General features: G+C 40.6%; 1 protein-coding gene across 1 annotated transcript in view; it reads right to left on the bottom strand.

Annotated features, from left to right (window-relative positions):
* Positions 1-24,232, bottom strand: part of vps50 (VPS50 EARP/GARPII complex subunit) — a 203,743-nt gene that overhangs the window by 92,510 nt on the left and 87,001 nt on the right. Inside the window, exons 12-13 of the mRNA XM_073054232.1 lie at positions 19,464-19,604; positions 11,580-11,712 (exon numbers count right to left, since the gene is read on the bottom strand). Coding sequence (XP_072910333.1) covers positions 11,580-11,712; positions 19,464-19,604 — 274 coding nt within the window. The remainder of the gene's footprint in view (positions 1-11,579; positions 11,713-19,463; positions 19,605-24,232) is intronic.

Consider the following 24,232-nt stretch of genomic DNA (forward strand, 5'->3'; position numbering starts at 1 on the left):
GGCATATACAATCTCTCTACTCTCAAAACTTCACTTTTGAAGGCCTCCTAATTACCATGTAAAACTTTGCCTGAAAACAGCCTGTCCAAATCCACACTCGCCAGATCCTTTCTGATACCATCAAAATTGGCCTTTCTCCAATGCAGAATCTCAACCTGCAGACCAGACCTATCTTTATCGATATTTACTTTGACACTAATGGCATTATGATCACTAGATGCAAAGTGTTTTCCTACACAAACTTCTGTCACCTGTCTCAATCCCTGAAAACCAGATCAAGAATCACAAGTTCTCTTGTTGGGACAGCAACATACTGATTAAGGAAACTTTCCTGATCCCATTTGACAGACTTTATTCCATCTAGTCATTTTACAATATGGGAAACCCAGTCAATATGTGAAATATTAAAATTACCTATTACTTTGAAAACAACCTTGTTTCTTGCAACAGTCTGCAATCTCTCTAAAAATTTGTTCCTCTAAATCCTATTGGGTGGTCTACAATATAACCCCATTAACATGGTCATAACTTTCTTACTCCTCAGTTACAGCATAAAGCCTCGCTAGGCAAGTACTCCATTGTGTCCTGAGCACTGCCGTGACATTTTCCACCCCTCCATCTTTAATCTTTTTCATTCTGTCACATCTAAAAACAATGGAACTCCAGAATATTGAGCTACCAGTCCTACCCCTCTTGCCCTCACTAATGGGTACGATATCACAATTCCATTTGTTGATCCATGCTGAGCTTACCTGCCATTCCTACAATACTTGCTTTGAAATATACACAGCTCCAAACATTAGTCGCACTATGCTCAACCCTTTGATTCCTGACTTTGTCCGAGGTCTTAACAACATATGTCTTCACAACATCTCTACTATCTGTTATGGCACTCTGGTTCCCATCCCCCTGTAACTCTAGGTTAAACTACACTGTACAGCACTAGCAAACCTTCCCGCTAGGATATTACTTCCCCTCCAGTTCAGGCACAAACCCTCTCTTCTATACAGGTCCCAGCTTCCCTGGAAGGGAGCCCAATGATCCAAAAATCTGATGTCCTCCCTCCTATAACAAAAACTCCTTAGCTACATGTTAAACTGTATGATCTTCCTAGTTCTGGCCCCAATAGCATGCGGAATGGGTCAGAACAGGGAGAGTGATGAGGTTCTGTAAAGTGAGTTCTGTAAAGGACAGTCCTGCCCTTTAACTTAGTACCCAACTCCCTGAGCTCACTTTACAGAACCTCGTCACTCTTCCTACCCATGTCATTGGTATCTACATAGACTACAACTTCTGGTTGTTCACCTCTCCCACACCCCCCCCCCACCCACTTAAGACTGCTGAAGACTCAGTCCACGATGTCCTGAGACTCTGGCACCTGGGAGGCAAAAAGGCCACTGATTAAGCTGGACCACCTTCATATGCAAGCCCCACCCTGATAATCTCCATTTGACTCTACCTTCATCATTATATTCTAACACATAATTATCTATGAGTCAAAACTGGTCTATAGGTCTTGAAACTGATGCACTCATCCTGTACATAAATAACAAAAGATTCACCTTATACAGCCACATTACCTATCTACCTCAAGCAGAAAACAAAATACAGGTGGAACTCAGAAGGTCATGCATCAAATGTGGAGGGAAAGGGATAATCAGTTTTTCAGGTCATGTTAAGGGGAGATATCTGGTATAATGAGCTGAACAAGTAGAGTGAGCCAAGAGCTGTAGCCAAGTGTGGGAGGGAGATGTGGAAAAAGCAAGAGAGGCTGGGAGGTGATTGGTGATGACAAGGGGCTGCAGATTATGGAAAATGATATAAAAATAAGAAAGGTTACTAGTAAAATAGAGGGGAGGAATGCAGGACAGTTGAGAACAATGAGGAAAAGGAGGGAATCGAGTGAGTAGAATGTGTGGATGAGAGAGGCAGATGGAACCAGATGACGAATGAGTATGGGGGAAAGAGTTGATTGAGTACATGAGAAGGAGAGAAAAAGGAACAGAGGGGCGTGAGTTAGTTTAACACTTGCAGATGTCAATGTTCATGTCATTGGATTGTAGATTACCCTAATGGAATATGAGGTGATGTTCTGTTGGCAGTGGAGATGGCCAAGAACTCGTCAGTCTGGGAATGGGAAGGGGACTTGAAATGGTTTGCATCTATTTCAATTTGAATTTATCCACCAAGGTCCTCTCACTCATCCCCTTCATTCCAAATCCTAATCCCACCACCCAGCTCCATTACCAACTTTCTTTCCTCTGCCTGACCTCGTTCCATTTGCCTGTTACATCCATACTCTACCTACTTCATCTCTTCCTCTTACCCCCACTGTTCCCATCTGCCCTGCATCACTCCTGTTTGGCCTCATTCATTACCTTTATTTCAAAATCAGATTCTATAATCTGCAGCCCTTCACCGTCTCCAATAATTTCCCAGCTGCTGTCACAACTTCCCCTCCTCTCACTTGGGTCTATCTGTCCAGCGAAGCCTTGTCACTGAGACTGACTTGTCAACTGTCAGCTCCCGCTTTACCCCTTCCCCTCAACTCTCTATACCAGCTGGCTCCTCTAGACCCTCTCAGTCACAGTCCAGGGTCTTGATCTGAAAAGTTCACCATCCTTTTGCTTCCACAGATGCTCCTGACTCACTCAGCTCCTCCAGCAGTTTGTTTATTGGTCTAGATTACAGCAGTTGCAGACTCTGGTGTCTCCATTATCTCTCTACGTAAATGAAATTTGTAACCATTATGAATGGCCACTGTAAGATGTTTTAAGTATTTTCAGCTCCACCCTAGAAAAAGCCAAATGTATAAAAATTCATTAACAGTTACTGGCCATACATTCACTGTCCCATTCTGAGTTTGAACCCTTGTGATTATGTGGCATATTTCATCAAGGACATTCTCGTGGAAGCACAGATAAAGCTTTCACTGACCCTTACTAAGATTCAGCTGCAAAATTATACCTTTAATATCCTGGGCAGCAATGGCCACTGAGTACCTTTCCCCTCCCCGCTCCTCTTGCCTTACAACAGCCTGTGGCATACCGTGTGCCTAGTGCATATTATTCCAGTTATCCCATGATACAAGAATGATTGTTTCTACCACATAGATGCCTGAAGCTAACAAAGACTACTCTGCAAACTTCTGCATCTTGAACCAACTCTGAAAATTCACGCAAGACCTATCAAGTTGGAGTAACAATTAAGAAATTTAATATAATAAAAATAAAGACAATTAAATAAAATTCAACAATTCTTCATTTTGCTGCCCAATAGATGAGCATTATCCACTTCACCAGAATGCCAGATGAGGCAGCATGCACTGCAAGAAGCTTTCAGACCTCAAGTGCTAATTTGATTTAAAGTGACTCTCAAAACAGTGACGTACTATCAAATCTAATTTCACTGAAATTGATCAAGGGATAAATATAGCACACAACATGGAGAGTTTTTACCACCCTTTATGAAATACTACATGATGATGTTTTACATCCACTTGGACTGGTAAACATTTTCTGTTAATAAACAATATTTACTACAATCCCTTCAAAAGCATTTCATCTGCATGCACTCGAGAGAACTTCAGATTCTCTGCTCAAGTAGCACTAAAACCTACTGACTCAGAGGTAAAGGCTCCAAAACATAATATGAACTTTATTTAAATAACTTGCCCAAGTGGTAAATAGTTAATGTAAATGAAAATCCCTGTTATTTTTCATTCTTTTGTCTACTATGCAGATATAATGTATGTTAAATAAAACTAAGAAACTCAAGCATTAAAACATTTGGTGACTTCTGCAAAAAATGGTTATAGTCAAACCGAACAAGCATTCCATTACTTGTCGTTGTTTACTTTGAAAATAGATCTGAATGCTGTTTTAGATCAATATACATAGAAAATACAGCATAGGAAAAGGCTTTTCAAACCATGATGTGCTGAGCTAATTAATTATCATATGCCCAATTAATTGCTTCTACATAAATAATGTCCATATCCTTCCATTTCCTGTACATTCTTATGCCTACTGAAGAGCCTCTCAAATGCCCTTATTCCACCACCAACCACAACCAGGCACCTACTGACCTGTGTGTAAAAAAACATTGCCCCACTCCTTTAAACGTATCCCCTTTCTCCTTTCTCCTTAAATGCATGCCCTCCGGTATCTGACATTTGAACACTGCGATAAAAATACCAGATGTTTATCTCTGCGCCTCATTCTTACACACCTCTATCAGATCTCACCTGAACCTCTGGTGTTTTGGATAAAGCAATGCAAGTTTGTCCAGCCTCTCCTTATAGCACACACCCTTTAATCCAGGCAGCATACAGCAAAGCCTCTGAATCACACTCTCCTAAGCCCCAACATCCTCCCTACAATGGGGCAACCAGAATCAAATGCAATATTCCAAAAGCAGCCTAACTTGAGTTTTTAAACAAGCTGCAACATATTTTCCTAACCTTTGAACTCATTTACACAATGAATAAACACAAACATGCCATATGCCTTCTATGCACACCCTATCAACCAGCAAAGCCACTTTCATAGAGCTATGGACTTGGCCCTCAGGATTTTTCTGCACATTAATACTGGTAAGGATCCTGCCATTCACAATGTACTATTCCTTTACATGATTTCCCAAGGTGCAATTCTTCATATTTGGCTACATTAAAATCCAGCGGCCATTTTTCTGGTCATATCTGCAACTGAACTTGTATCTTTCAGCAGTCTCCATATCCACAACAATTTTTATATCACCTGCAACATTACAAACCCATCCATCTAAATTTCTATACAGATCACACAGCAGGCCTCATGTGGTCCCCTGTAGAAAGCCACTCATCACAAAACTCCAGCCAGAATAAGTTCCATATACCAATACCCACTGTCTTCCATGGGTAAGGCAATTCTGAACCAAACTGCCAAGTCACTGTGAATCTAATGCATTTAATCTTCTGGAAGAGTCTCACATGAGGGATCTTCTCAAATGTCTTATGAAAATGCACATGGACAACATCCACAGCTTTACCTTCATCAATACCCTCATTACCTTCTTAAAAACCCCAATCAAGTTAGTACAATTTGCGTCACACAATACTACACTGACTGCCCCTAATTAGGCCATGAGTTTCCAAATGTTCAAAAATCCTATCTGGCAAAATTCTCTCCTGTAATCACCGCACCACTGACACACTAGTCTACAGTTTCTAGGATTATCCCTGTTTCCTTTCTTGAATAATGGAACAACATTAGCTACTTGCAAGTCATCTGAGATCTCACCTGTGCTTAGAGAGGACACAAAGATATTGATCAGAGCCCCACCAATCTCATCTCATCTCTCTCTCAATAACCTGGGAAATATCCCATCAGGCCCTGGCGACATTCCACCATAATATTCTTTAAAAGACTCAACACTACCTTAATTGATTTTAAATGCCTAAACACGAGAACCACACTGATCTCCCCATCCTTATAAAATACTCATTTAGAACCTCACCCACATCCTCCATCTTCAAGAACATGTTCCCTCCTTTACCATAGAGTGGTTCTACCTACTCTCCAGTTATCCTCTTGTTCTTGATCTATAGATAAATGCCTTCAGATTCTCCTTAATCGGACTTACTCGGGACATTTAATGGCCCCTCCAGATTCTCCTCAATCCCTCAAGTTCTTTTCTGGCTTCTTTATAATCCTTAAAAACAGTTTCACTTAGCCAGCCAAAGCTTATATGTGGCTCATCTTTCTTTTTTGACTAAAATCACCACATCTTTCAATTTCCAAGGTATTGTTCCCTTGCCAACCTTGTCTTTCCTTCTACCGGAACATAGCTGCCCTGTGCACTTCTTTAAACATCTTCCACATCAGGTGTGTACTTGCCTAAAAACAGTTGTTCCCACTAACTCTCTCTAGTTCTTTTTGTTGGATCTGTTTATTTAGATTAGACTGTTCAACTGTTTTTCTCTTTGCAGTTTAACAATTAATTGCTTTTTATAAACATAATTACTTTTTTGCAAGCAACTTTTTACTTGCTTCCCAATGGTCACAGTATGATTATGTAGTAGTTCAGTGTGCCTCCTAGTGGTTAGATTGGAACAATTCTGGAGAGTTCTGGAATCTTCTCGGTGCTGAATTATTTGAACAACTCATGAGCAACTCATTGACTCTTATCTATGAATTTGAATGGCATTTTCCTTGTCTATGGAGTATGAAAAGAGCTACACCACAAGACAGCACCATCTTAGATCATTTTGTCTTTCTCCCTTTGCTTAGCAGACACCTATTACCATCCATTTCAATTTTCCTTTCTATCAGTGTGAAGCAAGTTTTGTGCCTCTTTTCTGACTTCTGAAAGAACCCTGAATTTTAAAAAAACATCAGAACCCAACACTTCATAACGTTACTTCCTAACATTCACCCCATAATTTACCCTGTTCAGATTTAATACTCTCCCACAGGTCTATACTTATCCTTAATTGGAGCTATGTTAAAATTTAAGGAGCTGTGATCACTTTTTCCTGACAAAAAGATCAGTCAACTGGCCAGGCACATTACCCAACACCAGGTCCAGTATGGCTCCTCCTCTTATTGAACTATCTCCATATTGATTTGATAAACCCTCCTGGATGCATTGAGCAAATTCTACTCTGTCTAAAACTCTCACATTAAGGATGCCCCAGTCTATATTAGGGAAGTTGAAGCCATGTTTTCACACCTTCACATAATCTGCTTACACATTTGCTCCTCAATATCCCACAGTAATTGCACCTATATTTTTTTTTAAAGTTCTATCTATATAAAATCAGTAGATGAGCCCTCCTTTATATATCCTAAGTGAAGCTGTGATATTATCTCTAAGCAATAGCACAATTTCCCCTTCCACCATTTTTGCCTCCTTTTATTTCTGGAACACAAATCCCTGACGGTAAGAAACTATTCTTGTCCCTTTTTCAAACAAGTCAATGGCATGGCCAAAGCATCATAGTTCCATGTACTGATCCATACTCTAAGTTCGCCCTTACCCACAATAGTCCTAACATTAAAATAAATGAACTTCAATCTGTATGTCACATTGTATCTATTATCTTGCTCCTGCTTATTCTTACTCATCATGACATCTAACTTCCTCTCAATCACTCCACTTTCTGACTTAGTGTTTTGGTCCCAACCTTCTCAAAAACCAGTTTAACCCTCCTGAGTAATACTAGCCAGGAGTTTGATCTTCACCGCCCCCCCCCCCCCCACCCAGCCTTAAAGTGCAACCCGCCCTTCTTGAACAGGCCACTCCTGCCCAAGAAGAGGTTCCAATCATCCAAAAACATGAAACACTGTACCATTTCCTCAGCCACATTTATTTGTTCCATCTTTCCTTTCCTGCCCTGACTAGCAAGTGCCACTGGGAATAATCCAGAGAGTGCTTGTGCATGAATCGCAAAAACTTGGTTAGCAGACTATCAAGAAGGCAAATGGAACGTTGGTCCTCATTGCTAGAGGGATTGAATTTAAGAGCAGGGAGGTTATGCTGCATCTGGAGTACTGCATACAGCTATGATCTCCTTCTTGAAGAAAGATATACTGGCTTTGGAGGTGGTGCAGAGGAGGTTCACCAAGTTGATTCCAGAGACAAGGGAGTTAAGACTATGAGGAGAGATTGTGTCACCTGGGACTGTACTCACTGGAATTTGGAAGAATGAGAGGAGCTCTTATAGAAACATACAAAATTATGAAAGGATAGATAAGATAGAGGCAGGAAAGGTACTTCCACTGGTTGGTGAGACTAGATCTAGGGGACATAGCCTCAAGATTTGGGGGAGTAAATTTAGAGTGGAGGTGAGGAGGAACTGCTTTTCCTAGAGAGTGGTGAATCTATGGAATTCTCTGCCCAATGAAGCAGTGGAGGCTAACTCAGTAGATATATTTAAGACAAGATTGGATATATTTTTGCATAGAAGGGGAATTAAGGGTTATGAGGAAAAGGTAGGTAGGTGGAGATGGTCAGAGCAACCATGATCTTATTGAATGATGGAGCAGGCTCGGTGACCCTACTCCTGTAATTTCTTATGTTCTTATTACCACCTTTGAAGTCGAGCTTTTCAGCCTCTTTCCTAACTCTACTATATACTTACTGCACAGGACATCTCCCCCCTTTCTACCTATGATATTGGTGCCAATCTGTACCATGACTTCTTTTTCTTTTTCAATCTTTTTATTGATATCAACATGGTAAGATTGATACACAATTATTGGGATTACAAAATTGCAAAATTAAAATGAGCATAAAAGGATACATAAGCAATAAGTACAATATAGTTAAGTCTTCCCAAATCATACATGATATAAATATAATATAGACAAAAAAAAAACTAGGTATATCCATATGAAAAAGGAACAAAAAAAGAAAAAGAGAAAAAAAAATATTACCTCAAAATACAAGAACTAATCTAACAAACTAACCACTTACTAATATAAAAAAGAAGAAAGAAAAGGGAAAAAAAAACACGGGCTGTTTATAGTATCTAAGAAAAGACAAAGAATCATCAGTGTCACCAACTTCGATCCTCTATGTACCATGACTTCTGGCCGTTTATCCTTCCCCCTTGAAAATGTTCTGCAGCCTCCCTGAGACATCCCTGACTCTGGCACCTAGGAGACAACACACTATCCTGGCATCTCTTTTGCAGCCACAGCTCTGCCTGATTTTACTCTTCCTTGCTGAACCGCAGAGCCGGCCATAGTGTTACCAACAAGAGAAAATCTGCAGATGCTAGAAATCAAAGCAACACCCACAAAATGCTGGAGGATCTCAGCAGGCCAGGTAGCACCTATAGAAAAGTGTTAACAGTTGACATTTCGGGCTGAGGAGAAAAAAAGATAAAAAGTCAGAATAAGAAGGTGGGGAGAAGGGAAGAAGAAAATCAAGCTGACAGGCGAAACTGGGAGAGGGGAGGTGTGAAGCACAGAACTGGGAATTTGATTGGTGAAAGAGATACAGGACTGGAGAAGGGGGAAATCGGACAGGAGAGGACAGAACACCATGGAAAAAAGAAAAAGGGAAGGAGCAGGTAAGGAGACAAGGTGAGAGGGGGAAATGGGAATGGGGAATGGCGAGGGAGGAGGGGGATTTTGGTAAGTTTGGGAACTTGATGTTCAGCCATCAGTTTGGAAGCTACCCAAATGGAATGTAAGGCATTGCTCCTCCAACCTGAATGTGGCCTCATTGCAGCAGAAGAGGAAGCCATGGACTGGCATGTCAGAATGGGAATGAGAAGTGGAATTAAAATGGGTGACCACTGGGAAACCACTTCCCCAAGCACCTGCGCTCTGTCCACCAGAAACAGCGGGATCTCCCAGTGGCCACCTATTTTACCTTACATTTCTCCCTCCCCGCTCCCTACCTTCTTACTCTGACTTCTCATCTTTTTCTCTGGCTCTGGTGAAGGGTCTTGGCCTGAAACATCGACTATTTACTCTTTTCCATAGATGCTGCCTGGCCAGCTGAGCTCCTCCAGGATTTTCTGCATAGTGTGACTGATCTGGCTGCTGCTACTACTGAGCCCTGAAAAGAGAACATACCTCCACACAGAATCCAAATAGAGACCTGCTGCTGACAGGAATGGTCACAGTGGGCCCCTGCCCTGTCTCTGCCCCATAATTCTCCTTGTGCTCACCAAACTATCCGCAGTTTGACCTTAGAACTTCCTTAAAACTCTAGTCTACAATTTGTTCAACATTCTGGATGATCCTAAATGCATCCACATCAAGATCCAGTTCCCTCACATGGTCAGTCAGCAGCTACAGCTGGCTGCACCTCCTACAGGTACAGTAGTGTAGCGGTTAACAGAACATTTTACATCACCAACTGTAAGATCAGGGTTTGATTTCAGCCACTGTCTGCAAGGAGTTAGAAAGATCTCCCTGTGGCTACGTGGGTCTTCTCTGGATGCTCCAGTTTCCTCCAACATCCCTAAGATATTTCATGAGAAGATGGCGGCGCGACGGCAGCGCACAGCGGCCACTCTAGGAATGAATATCTGTTATCTGTAAGTAGGGGCCGTGCACAATCCTGATTTGATGGAGATGGACGTGAGAAGCACAGAGGAACATCTGGTGAAATTTCTGACATGCCTGTTTAGCTGCCACTGCTACTGAGTGATCGAAAAATCTCTGGAGAGGAAGGCCCCAAATGGTCGGCTTTGCCTGTTGCTTGGCGGCCGGGGCCGGGGTCAAAGTGCTCGGCAGAGATGGCGCTCGGTGCTCGGTGTTGGAGGCTCGAATTTTTTGGACGGAGTCAGAGTTGGCTGTGGTCGGATGCTTCCAGAGGCTGCATCGGGAAGTTTTGCCGTGTTGGAGGTTCATGGCAGGAAGAGTTTTTCTTCCTTCTGCCGTCTGTGTGAGATGATGGGCTATCGAGGACTTTGAGACTTTTTTTTACCGTGCCCATGGTCTGCTCTTATCAAATTACGGTATTGCTTTGCACTGTTGTAACTGTATGTTATAATTATGTGGTTTTTGTCAGTTAGTCTTGGTCTGTCTTGTGTTTTTGTGATATCATACTGGAGCAACATTGTATCATTTCTTAATGCATGCATTACTAAATGACTATAAACGAGGACTGAGTGTCCTCATAATCTAATCTAAAAAAGTTGTACGAGTTAGGGCTATTAAGTGGTGGGCATGCTATGCTGGCACTAGAATCACTGTGACGCTCGCGGTCTATCCAAATCTCATTGATATGATTTGATGCAATCAACACATTTCACTGTATGCTTCTAAGTACACATGACAAATAAAACTAATCTTTATCTTATCTTTAAGGTAAAGTCATCAGTGATACTGCTTTTGGTTTCTACATATATTACTAAAGCCATTAACTTACTGACTAAAAAGCATTGATAATTAAGACAGACTTAAGAGTTTCTGTTCTCCCAAGAAACATTAGCAGCCCATTAGACCTTCATTTTGTGCTATTTGTCTCTCTGTTCACTTAAAGGCTAAGAGAGTGGCAATTAGAAAGAGAATAGCCAAACAGGGACAAAAATTTTAGTAACTACAGTCGGCCCTCCTTATCCGCGGATTCAACCAACGGCGGATCGGGAAAACTCGGAAGTTCTCTCTCCAGCCCTCGTTGTTTGAGCATTTACAATGTATTAGATATTATAAATAATCTAGAAATGGCTTAAAAGTACAGGCAGTCCCCAGGTTATGACCCCCGGGGGGGTCTCGGAACCAATCCCCCGCGGTTAAGGAGGGCCGACTGTACACAAGTTATAGTACAGTATTGGTATCACTATTAGAAAATTGGTCAAACTCCATTCAGTTTATTAAAGGAAGGAATGATGTAATGTATTATTCAAAAGTGTAATGTAATGATACACAGCTTCACTATATTATCCACCATTTGAAACTGACATATAGGGTGACTAAAGAAACAAGGTAATATTTTTTTCAATTGTCATATGTACCAAGATACAGTGAAATAATTTTGTTTGCATCCCAACCACAGATCATTCCACACAAGCTGATTTCATATACTCCAAAGGTAGTAACAAACACTGCTGAATTTGTAATGTCATTCCCTACCAGAAGCTGGAGCAGACTCTTCATTGTCATGTGTCTCATGCCACGACATTGTCCGATAGTAACTCAGCATGACCTCCCACAGGGCTTTACAAAGATCAGACAGACATGGAATGTAGCTGTCTGGAGTAATATGCTGTTGGGGAAAAAAATAACATTGAGAGACTTTTTACAGGGACAAACAAATTTGGAGATGAGGTCTATATCCTAATATGTTGTTGCTCTTTAGTTAATTAGAAAGCATTCTATAAATCCTTCATACTTTTGTACAAGTCACCACTCAATAATAGCCTGTTACTTCAAGACCTGAGAAAATAATTAAGATTTTGAATATAACCACCAATTTTTCTATGCAGGTTACATGCAACCACGAACAGAAATGTTATTAAATTCCTGCTGGATTCGAACAACAATATGAAACTTAAAGATTGGCATTGGAAGTTAATGATGTTTAACCCTCCACTTCATTAGATCACAAGTTAAAGCCCGAACAATGGGTAAAAGCCATAACAGAAAGAATGTTAAAGATAATTGCTTAATTTTGATTTGATACAAAAGACGTAACATGCTCCAAATGCATTATGAAATATAATAGGGTTGGAGTGTCCACTTTAGTGAATTACCAGCAATTAGGACTCCAAGTGCATTAGTTATTCTATTTCTCAGTGTCTCTCCACCTGATTTGCAAATCACTGAAGGCAAAATACTTCATGAGCAAGTACCATTAAACAGCATTTTTAATTGTAATTTTTAAACATTTAATGAAAACTTTGTAAAATATATTATAAAGTAAAACTTGGTTTAATTTCATGGAGATGAAAACTGGTTTTAACAATTAAATAACATTTTAATTGGTCTCAAACCACTTCACAACTAATAAATAGGAAAAACTATTTTCTTTTCCTCATTTCATTCAAGGACCTCTGCAAAATGGAAAGGGAATATCCTTCACATAACTTTAAGCTTGTCTATTATATTTTTCTTTCTCCTATGAGGTGCCTACTGGCAGGCTTATTACATTGAAAGATGCTTCCCATATGACCTGTTGATATGTTCGAGCACACTAACTTCATCCTCCATTTGGTTCAAAAAGAATTCACATCTGAATAAATGCTCAGTCAAAGAAAAAAAGCTACTGATGGCCATGCTGAGCACCAAATCATTCTTCATATTGTCCACACAACATTCTCGAACGGAACTATAGGTAAAGTTGCAATGGATGCCAATAGTGAGAAATTGCCAATTATACTGTACATCACAATAATGAATTCTCAAGTGACCCAGAAGAATGTTGTCCAATAGCAATAGCAACTGCTAGATTACATAGTTTCGTATCTTTTATTTTCAAATTTATGCTATGTGATTCATCCCAGTTACTTCTCACAAAAAGTATAAATGAATTAACTTAGTTCTGTACTGCTGTATTTACTAAATTATGTTTCTGCAGCATCTATTCAATAAAATGAACAAACCTCAATGACTAGGTCAATATTCAGAATCAGAATTAATATCACCAGCATATGTCATGAAATTTGTTAAATTTGCAGCAACAATACAATGCAATACATGATAAATACAGAAAAGCAAAATGAATTATAGTAACTATATTTAATAGCTAAAATAAGTCGTGCAGAAACAGAAATTAAATAAAGTAGTGAGGTGGTGTTCATGGGTTCAATGTCCATTTAGAAATCAGATGACAGAGGGGAAGAAGCTATTCCTGAATCACCGAGTGTGTGCCTTCAGGCTTCTGTACCTCCTTCCTGTTGAGAAGAGGTCACGTCCTGGGTGGTGGGGGTCCTTAATGATGGACACCTTTCTGAGGCACCAACTCTTTGAAGATGTCTTAGATACTACAGAGGGTAATACCCACAATGGAGCTAATCTTACAACTCTCTGCAGCTGCAACTGTTAACTGTAGTCAGAGATCAATTACAAATCAGATCAAATTCGACAGTCATGAGGAATACATTGTTTATGGTAACATGGCGATAAATTTCCAACAATAATAATTGAGAGGTGGGGATGAATGATAGACAGGTAGACACAAAGAAGGAAAACTTGCTTCTATGGGTGTTCAATAAAATAAAGTGAGAATAAAAGACTGGTTAGTAACACTAATGGATTGTTGTTGAGACTTATTTAAGTCTTTCAGGAAAATAAACCCACCATTTTTGCTCAACCTGAATTTTTTTGTGACTCCACACTCAAGAGAAACACAATAAATTTATTGTGCAAGGAGTGAGAACAACTTCATTACCAAAATGACAAAGGAAGCCAGACAGATATATTAAACCACAATTATGAGATGAACCATTGGGATTAAGTTATCCATCAGATTTCAAAAAGATGGGCTCATTTGTAAGTCCCCTCCTTTAGCACTCTGAGGAATGTATGGAAGTTATTAGAACTGCTCTATCGGTTAATAAACAGCATAACATAATCATACCTTTTAACACCAATCTACAATACAGTTATTAACCCTGCTGACCAAATATTGAACCAAACTTTGAAGTATGTCTGAATGAGTATGTCACAGTTGTCACTGACTTCATTAAAACCTGCGGGGATGACTGTGTGTGCCCACAAGAACATACCGTACATACCCGAATCAAAAGCCATGGATTAACTGTGACATTCAGGTCTGGTGATCCAGGATTATACAAGGGGGTCAGATATGACTTACCGAGGACTATCTCAAGAGCAAAAGAACAATTCCGATTGAGGTTAAGGGTCGGAGTCAGATGCATATCAACTTTGGCATTACTTTCTACAAAGCAAAACCTACCATCATGAAAGGCAATGATGCCTCACTCTCAGATGAGCTTAATGCCCTTTATGCATGCTTTGAAAGGGAGAATAAAACCAGAGTTATGAGAGTCCCTGCACTTTCTAATGACCCTGTGATCTCTATCTCAGAGGGAGACATCAGAATGCCTTTCAAGTGGGCGAACCCTCTCAAGGCGACGGTGCACTGAGTAAGACTCTGAAAACCTGTGTCAACTAACTTGTGGGTGTGTTCAAAGACACTTTCAATCTTTCATTACTACAGTCAGAAGTTTCCACCTGCTTCAAAAGGGCAACAATCATACCAGTGCCCAAGAAGAGCAGGGTGAGCAGCCTTAACAACTATCACCCAGAAGCACACACATTTATTGAGAAGTACTTTGAGAGGTTGTTTATGGCTGGAATCAACTCCTGCATAAGGACGGACCAGACCCAATGCAATTTGCCTCTCGTCACAATAGGTCTACAGCTAATGCAATCTCATTGGCTCGTCACATGGCCTTGGGTTACGTGGACAATACCAATACTTACATCAGCCTGCTGTGTATTGACTACAGCTCAGCATTTAACACATTCTTTCTTACAGGTTTGATCAAAAAGCTCCAAAACCTGGCCCTCTGTATCTCCTTCTGCAACTGAATCCTCTACTTCCTCACTGGAAGACCACAGACTGTGCAGATCAGAAAAAGCATCTCCACCTTGCTGATAATCTACACTGGCACACCTCAGAGATGTGTGCTTAGCCCACTGCTCAACTTCCTCTACACCCATGAATATGTGGCTCAGCACAGCTCAAATGGCATCTATAAATCTGTTGATAACACAACTATTTTGGCAGAATTTCAGACGGTGACAAGAAGGTGCAGAGCAGCAAGACAGATCAGCTGGTTGAGTGGTGTTGCAGCAACAACCTTGCACTCAATGTCAGTAAGACCAAATAATTTATTGTGGACTTCTGAAAGGGTAGGACCAGGCAACACACACAAGTCCTCAGAAGGATCAGAAGAGGAAAAGGCAACCAATTTCATGTTCCTGGATGTGAATATCTCTGAGGATCGATCCTGGGCCCAACGTATCAATGCTGTTACAAAGAAGGCAAGACAATGGCTATACTTCATTAGGAGTTTGAGGAGATTTGGTATGTCACCAAAGATCCTTGCAAATTTCTACAGATGTACCGTGAAGAGCATTCTAACTGGCTACATCAACTGGTATGGGGTGGGCTGCACAGGATTGAAATAAGCTGCAGAAAGTTGTACACTCAGTCATCTCCATCATGGGCTCTAGCCTCCATAGTATGTAGGACATTTTCAAGGAGCGATGCCTCAAAAAAAAAGCAGCATCCACAATTAAGGACCTCCGCCACCCAGGACATGTCCTCTTCTCATTGCTACCACCAGGGAGGTGGTATAGGAGTCTGAAGTCACATACTTAGCAATTCGATGGCTAACTCAGCGGTGAGAAGGCCAAGTATTATTTCATAAATAATACAGCTCTAGGGTCGATATGGTTTGGGGATCAACCAAAAAGGAACGTTGTGATGTTCTGATTGAAGGAATCTTGATTCAAGCTAACCCTGTGTAAATACTGCCCATACACAATTATCTGTTGGCAAGAAGTAACAGATTATATACGGCATAAAATGATAAAGAAAGAATATTCACAAACAAGAGAAAATCTGCAGATGCTGGAAATCCAAGCAAGCAACATACACAAAATGCTGGAGAAACTCAGCAGGCCAGTCAGCACCTATGGAAAAGAGTACAGATGATGCTTCGGGCCAAGACTGTTTGATAAAGCTGACATTGTCACTGAAGCTGGGTATTCAGGGGTATTCTCTTACTCATGTGCTGGACCCACGGTCTGCGTGAATACATTTTTGATCATATTTTCTCTTTCTCATGTAGATGGGTTGGTTACTAAGCTTGTAACTGATACAAAGACTGGGTGGGGTGGGGGTGGTGTTGTGAACAGTGTAGAGACTTCCAAAAATACAACAGGAGCTAGATCAGTTACGGATATGAGCAGAGAAGTGGGAGATGCAGTTTAATCTGAACAAGTGGGAAGTTTTATACTTTGGGAAGTCAAATGTAGGAGAAAAATATACAGTTATTGGCAAGTACTGATTTGCATAAGAATCTTGGAGTCTAAGTCATACTTCATTAAAAGTGGTTATACAAGTAAATAACCATTCAAGGCCACTATGGCATGTTTGCCCTCTTTGGATGGGCATTGAACACAAGAAAAAGGAATTTGTGTTGTAGCTATATGAAAATGTGTTCAAGCACTTGGAGTTTTGGGTGCATTTTGGTCCCCCAATTACAGCATAGATGCAAAGTCTTTGAAAAGTGTCAAGAAGAGGTATACTAGGGTGTGCCCACAAGATGAAGTTGGACAAATTTCGGTAATTTTCTCTGGAGCATCAGAGGCTGAGTGGAGAATCCAGTATCTACTAGAGGAAAACAGAAACTTCTGCATTGTCTTTGATAATGCAGTGTACTAAATAGCTTGCTAAACTGTAATAGCCCTCAACTTTTAAGCTTACTGTTATCTTGGCAACAAATTTGAAGGAGTGCTATAATAAAATTTTAACACATTCACTTCAACTCAGAACTTTCCTTTACTAAATTCAGAGATCCAAGTTTCTTTAATATATCTTCCTTTTCAATGTTTATCAGGTTGTGCTCCATGTTAATGTTGGTATTTTTTCCAGCAACACCCATAGTGGTAAGTGGATTTGTGGGAGTTTGTTGGTGGAGTCTTGGTAGTGGTAATGCCTTTGACATTCAAGGGGTAAGAATGGAAAATTTAGCTCAAATAAATAGAATTACTATTTTCTTTCAATCTTACTTTAACTCCAATAATCTAAAACAGCCAGACTTTAGTGTCAGACTGGCATCATTCTGGATGTGCATCTGGATGTGCTTTTTACCATTCCAAGCAGTTTTAAATGTTAAACAGTGGAGTTATAAACTTTCAAAAGAGCACTGGAACTGGGAGCCTGGTGAGTCTAAAGGGAACATGGGAAACAGTGACCCAGTTAAAAATTAAAAGCAAATGTAAGAAAATTTGCAAGTTTACAACATGGGCCAATCTACTCCACCCAAAAAGCAAAACCCTTTCGGGTTTTAGAAATGAAATACATGGGTTTATCTCTCACTTTTCGTCTTGCCACTTGCCAAATCAAAACAGTCTTTTATCCGTCATTTTCAGCAGCGCCTTCTGGTCAAACTTAACTCTTCATCTTCTTCATCTTTTCACAAGACATCAAGTCCACACTATTTATTTTGTAAAATCCAAAAGGTTTGTTTGAACTTGAACTCTGGGAAGCATACACATTTTTAATTTCTTCTAAACCCTTCAATATACCTTTCAGCTAAAGTATCAAAGCTCTGGTACTTACTGGCTCAACACATTTTAACTTGTCTTTACACAGATTAGGGGGAAGCATGGAGGAATTGGCCTCAAACCCAATGTGTCAGAAAAAGGAATATTTATATTTTTAAACTACTACTTGTTGTTACCAGATGTTAGGAATTGTATTACCGTCTTTACAGAATAGAGCACGTATTGTGACTGTCTGCCAATTTAATCCGACTCCTTGCCAATAATAGCCAATACCTACTGTAATTATCTTAGCAATGAACAAAGAATTAACAAAACAGCACTACTGAACACTTGGTATTTCTGGTACTGCGATCAAAAGGAACTTTCATTTGGGGAAAAGAATAATCTTTCTGAAAACAGAAAGGTCTGCAGTTCAAAGTCTCCTCTGTTAATAAATACAACTTCATGGCTTCATTAGAAATATTTATTTCACAACAAATCCTAAAGTAAAGATAAGAATTCATAAAAGTCACCACAGTTATTTTGGAAAAAGATATGTTATTCCAAATTACCCCAGAAATTTAAAAAAATGGTAACCGTGTTTCTCAGATAATTATTATACTAATACAGTGTTACAGACTGACAAAATTTCTTTGCACTGATGACATTACATGTAAAAATGCACAAGGCATTGCTAGGTGTTTTGATAAATTCATAAACAGTGAAAAATAAGTATTTCATTCAACAAGAATCTAGTGAGGACAGCACTTCAGGTGAAATATTCTGCAATAACTTCTTCCCTCAACTATGTTACTGAGAAGAGTGATGAAGAAAATGCAGATGTCACCCATATGATGTTTTAAGATGGGTAGGAGCAGATGGTATGGAAAAGTACTTAATTGGGGGAGGGAGAATTATGATGCTGGTAGCAGGAATTTGGGAGTGAAAACTGGGAACAGATGTTCTTAGGGAAATGTACAAGTTACTTAGGGTGCACTTGCATGGGATTCTGGATAGGTATGTCCCACTGAAGCAGCAAAAGGACAATAGTGTGAAAGAACCACAGTTAACAAGCGATTTGGAACATCTAGTCAAGAGGAAGAAAGAAGCATACTTAAGTTTTAGGAAGCAAGAATCAGACAGGGCTCTAGAGTGTTACATGGAGGCCAGGAAGGAGCTTAAGAAGGGAATATGAGATAACTTGATGAGAAGGATTAAGGAAAACCACAAGGCTTATTACACATACATGAAGAACAGGAGGATGACTAGAGTCAATACCACCACCCCCAGGAAAAGCGATTCGATACTGCTGCAAAATAGAACATTGTGAAAATACAAATCAATAAATCACCAAATAAATACTGAGAATGCTGAAAATACACAGCATGTCAAGCAAGAGTGTATTGAGAGTATCACTCCAGATCTTGAATCATTAAGTCTGTTTCCCTTTCTTTGCCTGACATGAGTAGTGCTTTCAAAATCTTATATTTTAGATTGCCAGCATCTACAGTTCTTTTGATTTTCTATAAAGCACTGTTCCTCCAGTCTCGACCGACTTCTCTGCTGAAATTTCTTTTCAGTTATTTACAAAGTTCACACCGTTTGTACAAAAAAAGTTTTAAGACCAATTCAACTGATGTTTCACAAAAGATACAGTACTTATTTTACAGTTCGATGAACAAAGTTCACCATGAACAATACTTTTAGAATTTAAACACATTTTTCCAGCTGCAAGCAAAGTCACATTGTATGAAATGATAAGATAATACATACCGTACAAAGGTCTTTATATTGGAGTTTCTGAAACTTAGTGTCAGAATTCCCTGCACACAACTCCACATACCCAAGAACAACCTGGAACACTGTGTTGTGAATTGCCTGAGTGAAGTGCATGTGCAGTTGATCCATTGCAGTCTGTAAAACAGTTTTTAAAAAGTCATTTTTTGAAATAGTAACCATGTAACAATGAATTTACTTCAGAGGAAGGTTTATAAATGAGAAAATTCATTGTTAAAATCATTTTGGAAGCATTCTGATTATATGGAATTGTCTGGAATTATGAAGTATGTAATTAATATCGTCTTAAATAAACCAATAGAATCCAATTCAGTACCCTGCTCTTGCTTCCTCCACAAATTTCTTCATCTCTTTAGCCAGCAATATTCATCTAACTCCTGAATATGTTCTTTACCTCTGCAGCAGAGAACACCACAAGTTCATCGTACATTGCGTAAAGAAATTTCTTCACATTTCAGTCTGAAATAGCTTACTGTATCTCTTGAGATTGTGACTCCTAGTTCCAGACAATCTCCAAAAGGAACAACTTTCTTTTACTTAGTCTGCCTACTCTTGCCAGGATTTATCAAGTTTTAATGAGGCCCTCTCTCATTCTTTTAAACTCAATTATCCAATAGTCACTCTTCAAAGGTCTGGAATCAGTTTTGCAAACCTAATTTGTAAGAACAATGTTCCTCAAATAAAAACACCATATATTTGGTTCTCAGCAAATTAGTTGCAAATAATAGACAAACTATCAAATACATGTCACTGTTGATCAAAAGTAACTTTCCATAAGATGAATTTCACTTCTAGACACAGTGTTTCCTGAAAAAACTGCCTTGTGACTATAGCCCAAATTTTAAAATGAAAACATTACTCAGAGATAACCTGTGCCAAGACAGAAAGATATGCATTTCAGGAGTTCAAAATCTTGGGGACATAAGTTTAAAGTAGTGGTTGCGAACCATTTTAAGCCCAAGATCTCCTACCTCGGCCTTAATGAAAAGCAAGATCAACCTACTAAATCTTTAGAGAAAAAACAGCTCAGATTATACTTCCAACTTGAGGCCTTTTATTTGGGTTAATTGTACTTGAATTACATAAAATGATTTGGTCAAACTTTCAAATTAATTCAACCAAGAAAACACTGTAACTAGCATATCAAACAGTCCATAGCTGTCTTTAAGAATATTACAATACTTCATACTTTTAATTCTAAGTTTTAATATTTAATTTTATTTCAACACAAAAAATATATGAATAAAAATTGACAGTTGCACTCTGTGTGATGACTGGGGCTGAATACTTTCTGCTAGTTCCCTGAAATTTGGCTCATAACTACAGACAGCCAGTCTGAAACACTCAGCAGGTTGGGCAGCATCCGTGGAAACGAGCAGTCAACGTTTCAGGCCGAGACCATTCGTCAGGACTGAAGGAGGAGGAGGCAGGGGCCCTATAAAGAAGGTTGGGGGAGGGTGGAAGGTGCCAGGTGAAAAACCAACCAGAGGAAATATCACGGGGTGGGGGAGGGGAAGCAGGGAGGGGATAGGCTGGAAAGGTGAAGAAGGAATGTAAGGGGAAAGCACTATGGGTAGTAGAAGAAGGCAGAATCATGAGAGAGGTGATAGGCAGCTGGAAGAGGAGGCAGAGTGAAAGTGGGATGGGGGAAGGGAGAGGGAGGGAATTACCAGAAGTTGGAGAATTCGATGTTCATACCAAGGGGCTGGAGACTACCCAGACGGTATATAAGGTGTTGCTCCTCCAACCTGAGTTTGGCCTCTTCACTGCAGTAGAGGAGGCCATGTATGGACATATCCGAATGGGAATGTGAAGCAGAGTTGAAATGGGTGGCAACCGGGAGATCCCATCTGTCCTGGCGGACGGAGTGGAGGTGCTCGACGAAGTGGTCCCCCAATCTGCGTCGGGTCTCGCCGATGTAGAGGAGGCCGCACCGGGTATCAACTATACCTCTTCCCACCCTGCCAAATGTAAAAATGCTACTCCCTATCCCCAGTTCCTCCATCTCCGCCGCATCTGATTCCAGGATGAGGCTTTCTGTTCCAAGACATCTCAAATGTCCTCTTCCTTTAAGAATCATGGTTTCCCTTCTGCCATCATCAATGATGCCCTCACCTTCATCTCCTCCATTTCCTGCACCTCGGCCCTCACCCCATCCTCCCATCACCACAACAGGGACCGTGTTCCCCTTGCCCTCACCTACCACCCCACCAGCCTCCAGATCCAGCATATTATCCTTCGCAACTTCTGCCACCTTCAACAGGACCCCACCTCCAAGCACATCTTTCCCTCTCTACCCCTCTCTGCTTTTCGCAGGGATCGTTCCCTCCACAACTGCCTGGTCCACATGTCCCTCCCCACAGATCTCCCACGTGGTTCTTATCCTTGCAAGTGTAAGTGCTGCACCTGTCCCTACACCTCCTCTCTTACCACCATTCAGGACCCCAAACAGTCCTTCCAGGTGAGGCAACACTTCACTTGTGAGTCTGTTGGGGTAATCTATTGCATCCGGTGCTCCCAGTGCGGCCTCCTCTACATCGGCGAGACCTGACGCAGATTGGGGGAACGCTTTGTTGAGCACCTCTGCTCCGTCCGCCACAACAGACAGTTTCTCCCTGTTGCCACCCACTTCAACTCTGCTTCACATTCCCATTCAGATATGTCCATACATGGCCTCCTCTACCGCCACGAAGAGGCCAAACTCAGGTTGGAGGAGCAACACCTCATATACCGTCTGGGTAGTCTCCAGCCCCTTGGTATGAACATCGAATTCTCCAACTTCTGGTAATTCCCTCCCTCTCCCTTCCCCCATCCCACTTCCACTCTGCCTCCTCTTCCAGCTGCCTATCACCTCTCTCATGATTCTGCCTTCTTCTACTACCCATAGTGCTTTCCCCTTACATTCCTTCTTCACCTCTCTGGCCTATCCCCTCCCTGCTTCCCCTCCCCCACCCCTTGATCTTTCTTCAAATTGGTTTTCCACCGTCCCCCCACCTTCTTTATAGGGCCCCTGCCCCCCCCCATCCTTTAACCCTGACGAACGTTCTCGGCCCAAAACGTTGACTGCTCATTTCAACGGATGCTGCCTGACCTGCTGAGTTCTTCCAGATTGTTTGTATGTGTTGATTTGCCCACAGCATCTGCAGTGTACTTTGTGTTCAGTCTGAGACAGTATGAGGTATTCATCAGTAAGACAGTTCCTGTATTTAGATCTAATAATTTTCATCTGTGAAAATGCAATTTCACACAGATAACTTGACCCAAAGTAGGCACTGAATTTAGTGCACATGTGGTGAAATGAGGAAACTTCTCCCTGCTGACAAGCCCCCAAAAGTCACCATCCCTTGATCTTGCTTTAAGCTCAATGTCATTTTGCAAATCAATTATTACCATTTCAAATTCACTTGGCACACCAAATATTTGCTGGAATTTGGATGCTATCTGTTCTACATCGATCGGTAGAAATGGGTTTGAAATAAAATGCAGCAATATCTTTCATGACTTTTAACACGCCAAAATGCCAAACAAACTCTATTGCCAGTTTGTTTAGGTAAGCACAGTACTGCTCAGGGCAAAAAGCATTTTCTTCCTTGACGGCCTGTAACATTTTCTCCAAGGTGAGAAAGTATGTCAGCCTCCCGTTACTTAAATTTGAAATCCAAATACTGAGTTTGGCGTTAAACGCATTTACTGTGTTTATCATGTGGGGCAGGTGATGGTCTTTTCCCATGAGCTCGTTGTTAAGTGTGTTTAATTTAGCCATTAGGTCTGTCAGAAACTCTAAATCCAGTAGCCACACATCATCTGACAGTTCCTCATGTTCCTCGTTTCTTGTCGACAGAAAAGTCATTATCTCAGGCAGCAAGTCAACAAATCACTGCAGCACTTTGCCGCGACTCAACCACTGAACATCAGCATGAAGAATTATGTCTCCGTAAGCGGCATCGAGCTCATCCAATAACGCCTTGAATAAGCAGTGCTGAAGCGCTTTCGCTCGAATCAAGTTTATCAGTTTGACCACCAATGTCATTACATGAGAGAAGTCCACAACCTTCCCAGCCAAGGCCTGCTGATGAATCACACAGTGATAATCCAGGAAGTCGGGAAAATCAGGGTCATTACAGCACAGTGCTATAAAAACCAATGCACACACCACGCATTGCTGGGGCCCCATCAGTAGTAATTGCCACCAGTTTATGAATGGGGATGTCATTTTCACGGACATATTTTTTAAACTCATTGTAAATATCCTCACCTCTCGTTCTCTCCTTTAAGTGCAAGAGTAAGGAAGTCCTCTGTTGTAAAATCTTGGAAAGCCATTATGACAAATATAACAAGCTGAGCTGTTTGCATGACATCCAGGGATTCATCGAACTGTAGTGAAAAATATTCACAGAGTGACAAGTCCTTTAACACTTGTCAATCCACGTTCTCTGACAGTGACTCCACCCTCCTTGTCACTGTTGCAGGGCCAAGCGGTATACTACGTATTGCGGTTTTTTAAAATATATTTTTTATTAAATTTTTAAGAGAATTACATACAATGAATAGAATAATAGAGTAATGAAAATTAATATTAGCCCTCCCCCTCCCCTTAACCCTTCCCCCCTTAACAACCCTGTCTAAATAAAAAGAAAAAAGAAAAAAAAGAAAGAAAAAAAGAAGAAAGAAGAATTGCCTGGATATCGGAGGATCCCCACATGCACCATGGAGTTCAAAATAACTTTAGTATATATCTTTATTTT

This window comes from Hemitrygon akajei, chromosome 8, assembly GCF_048418815.1.
Source record: "Hemitrygon akajei chromosome 8, sHemAka1.3, whole genome shotgun sequence".
NCBI lineage: Eukaryota > Metazoa > Chordata > Chondrichthyes > Myliobatiformes > Dasyatidae > Hemitrygon > Hemitrygon akajei.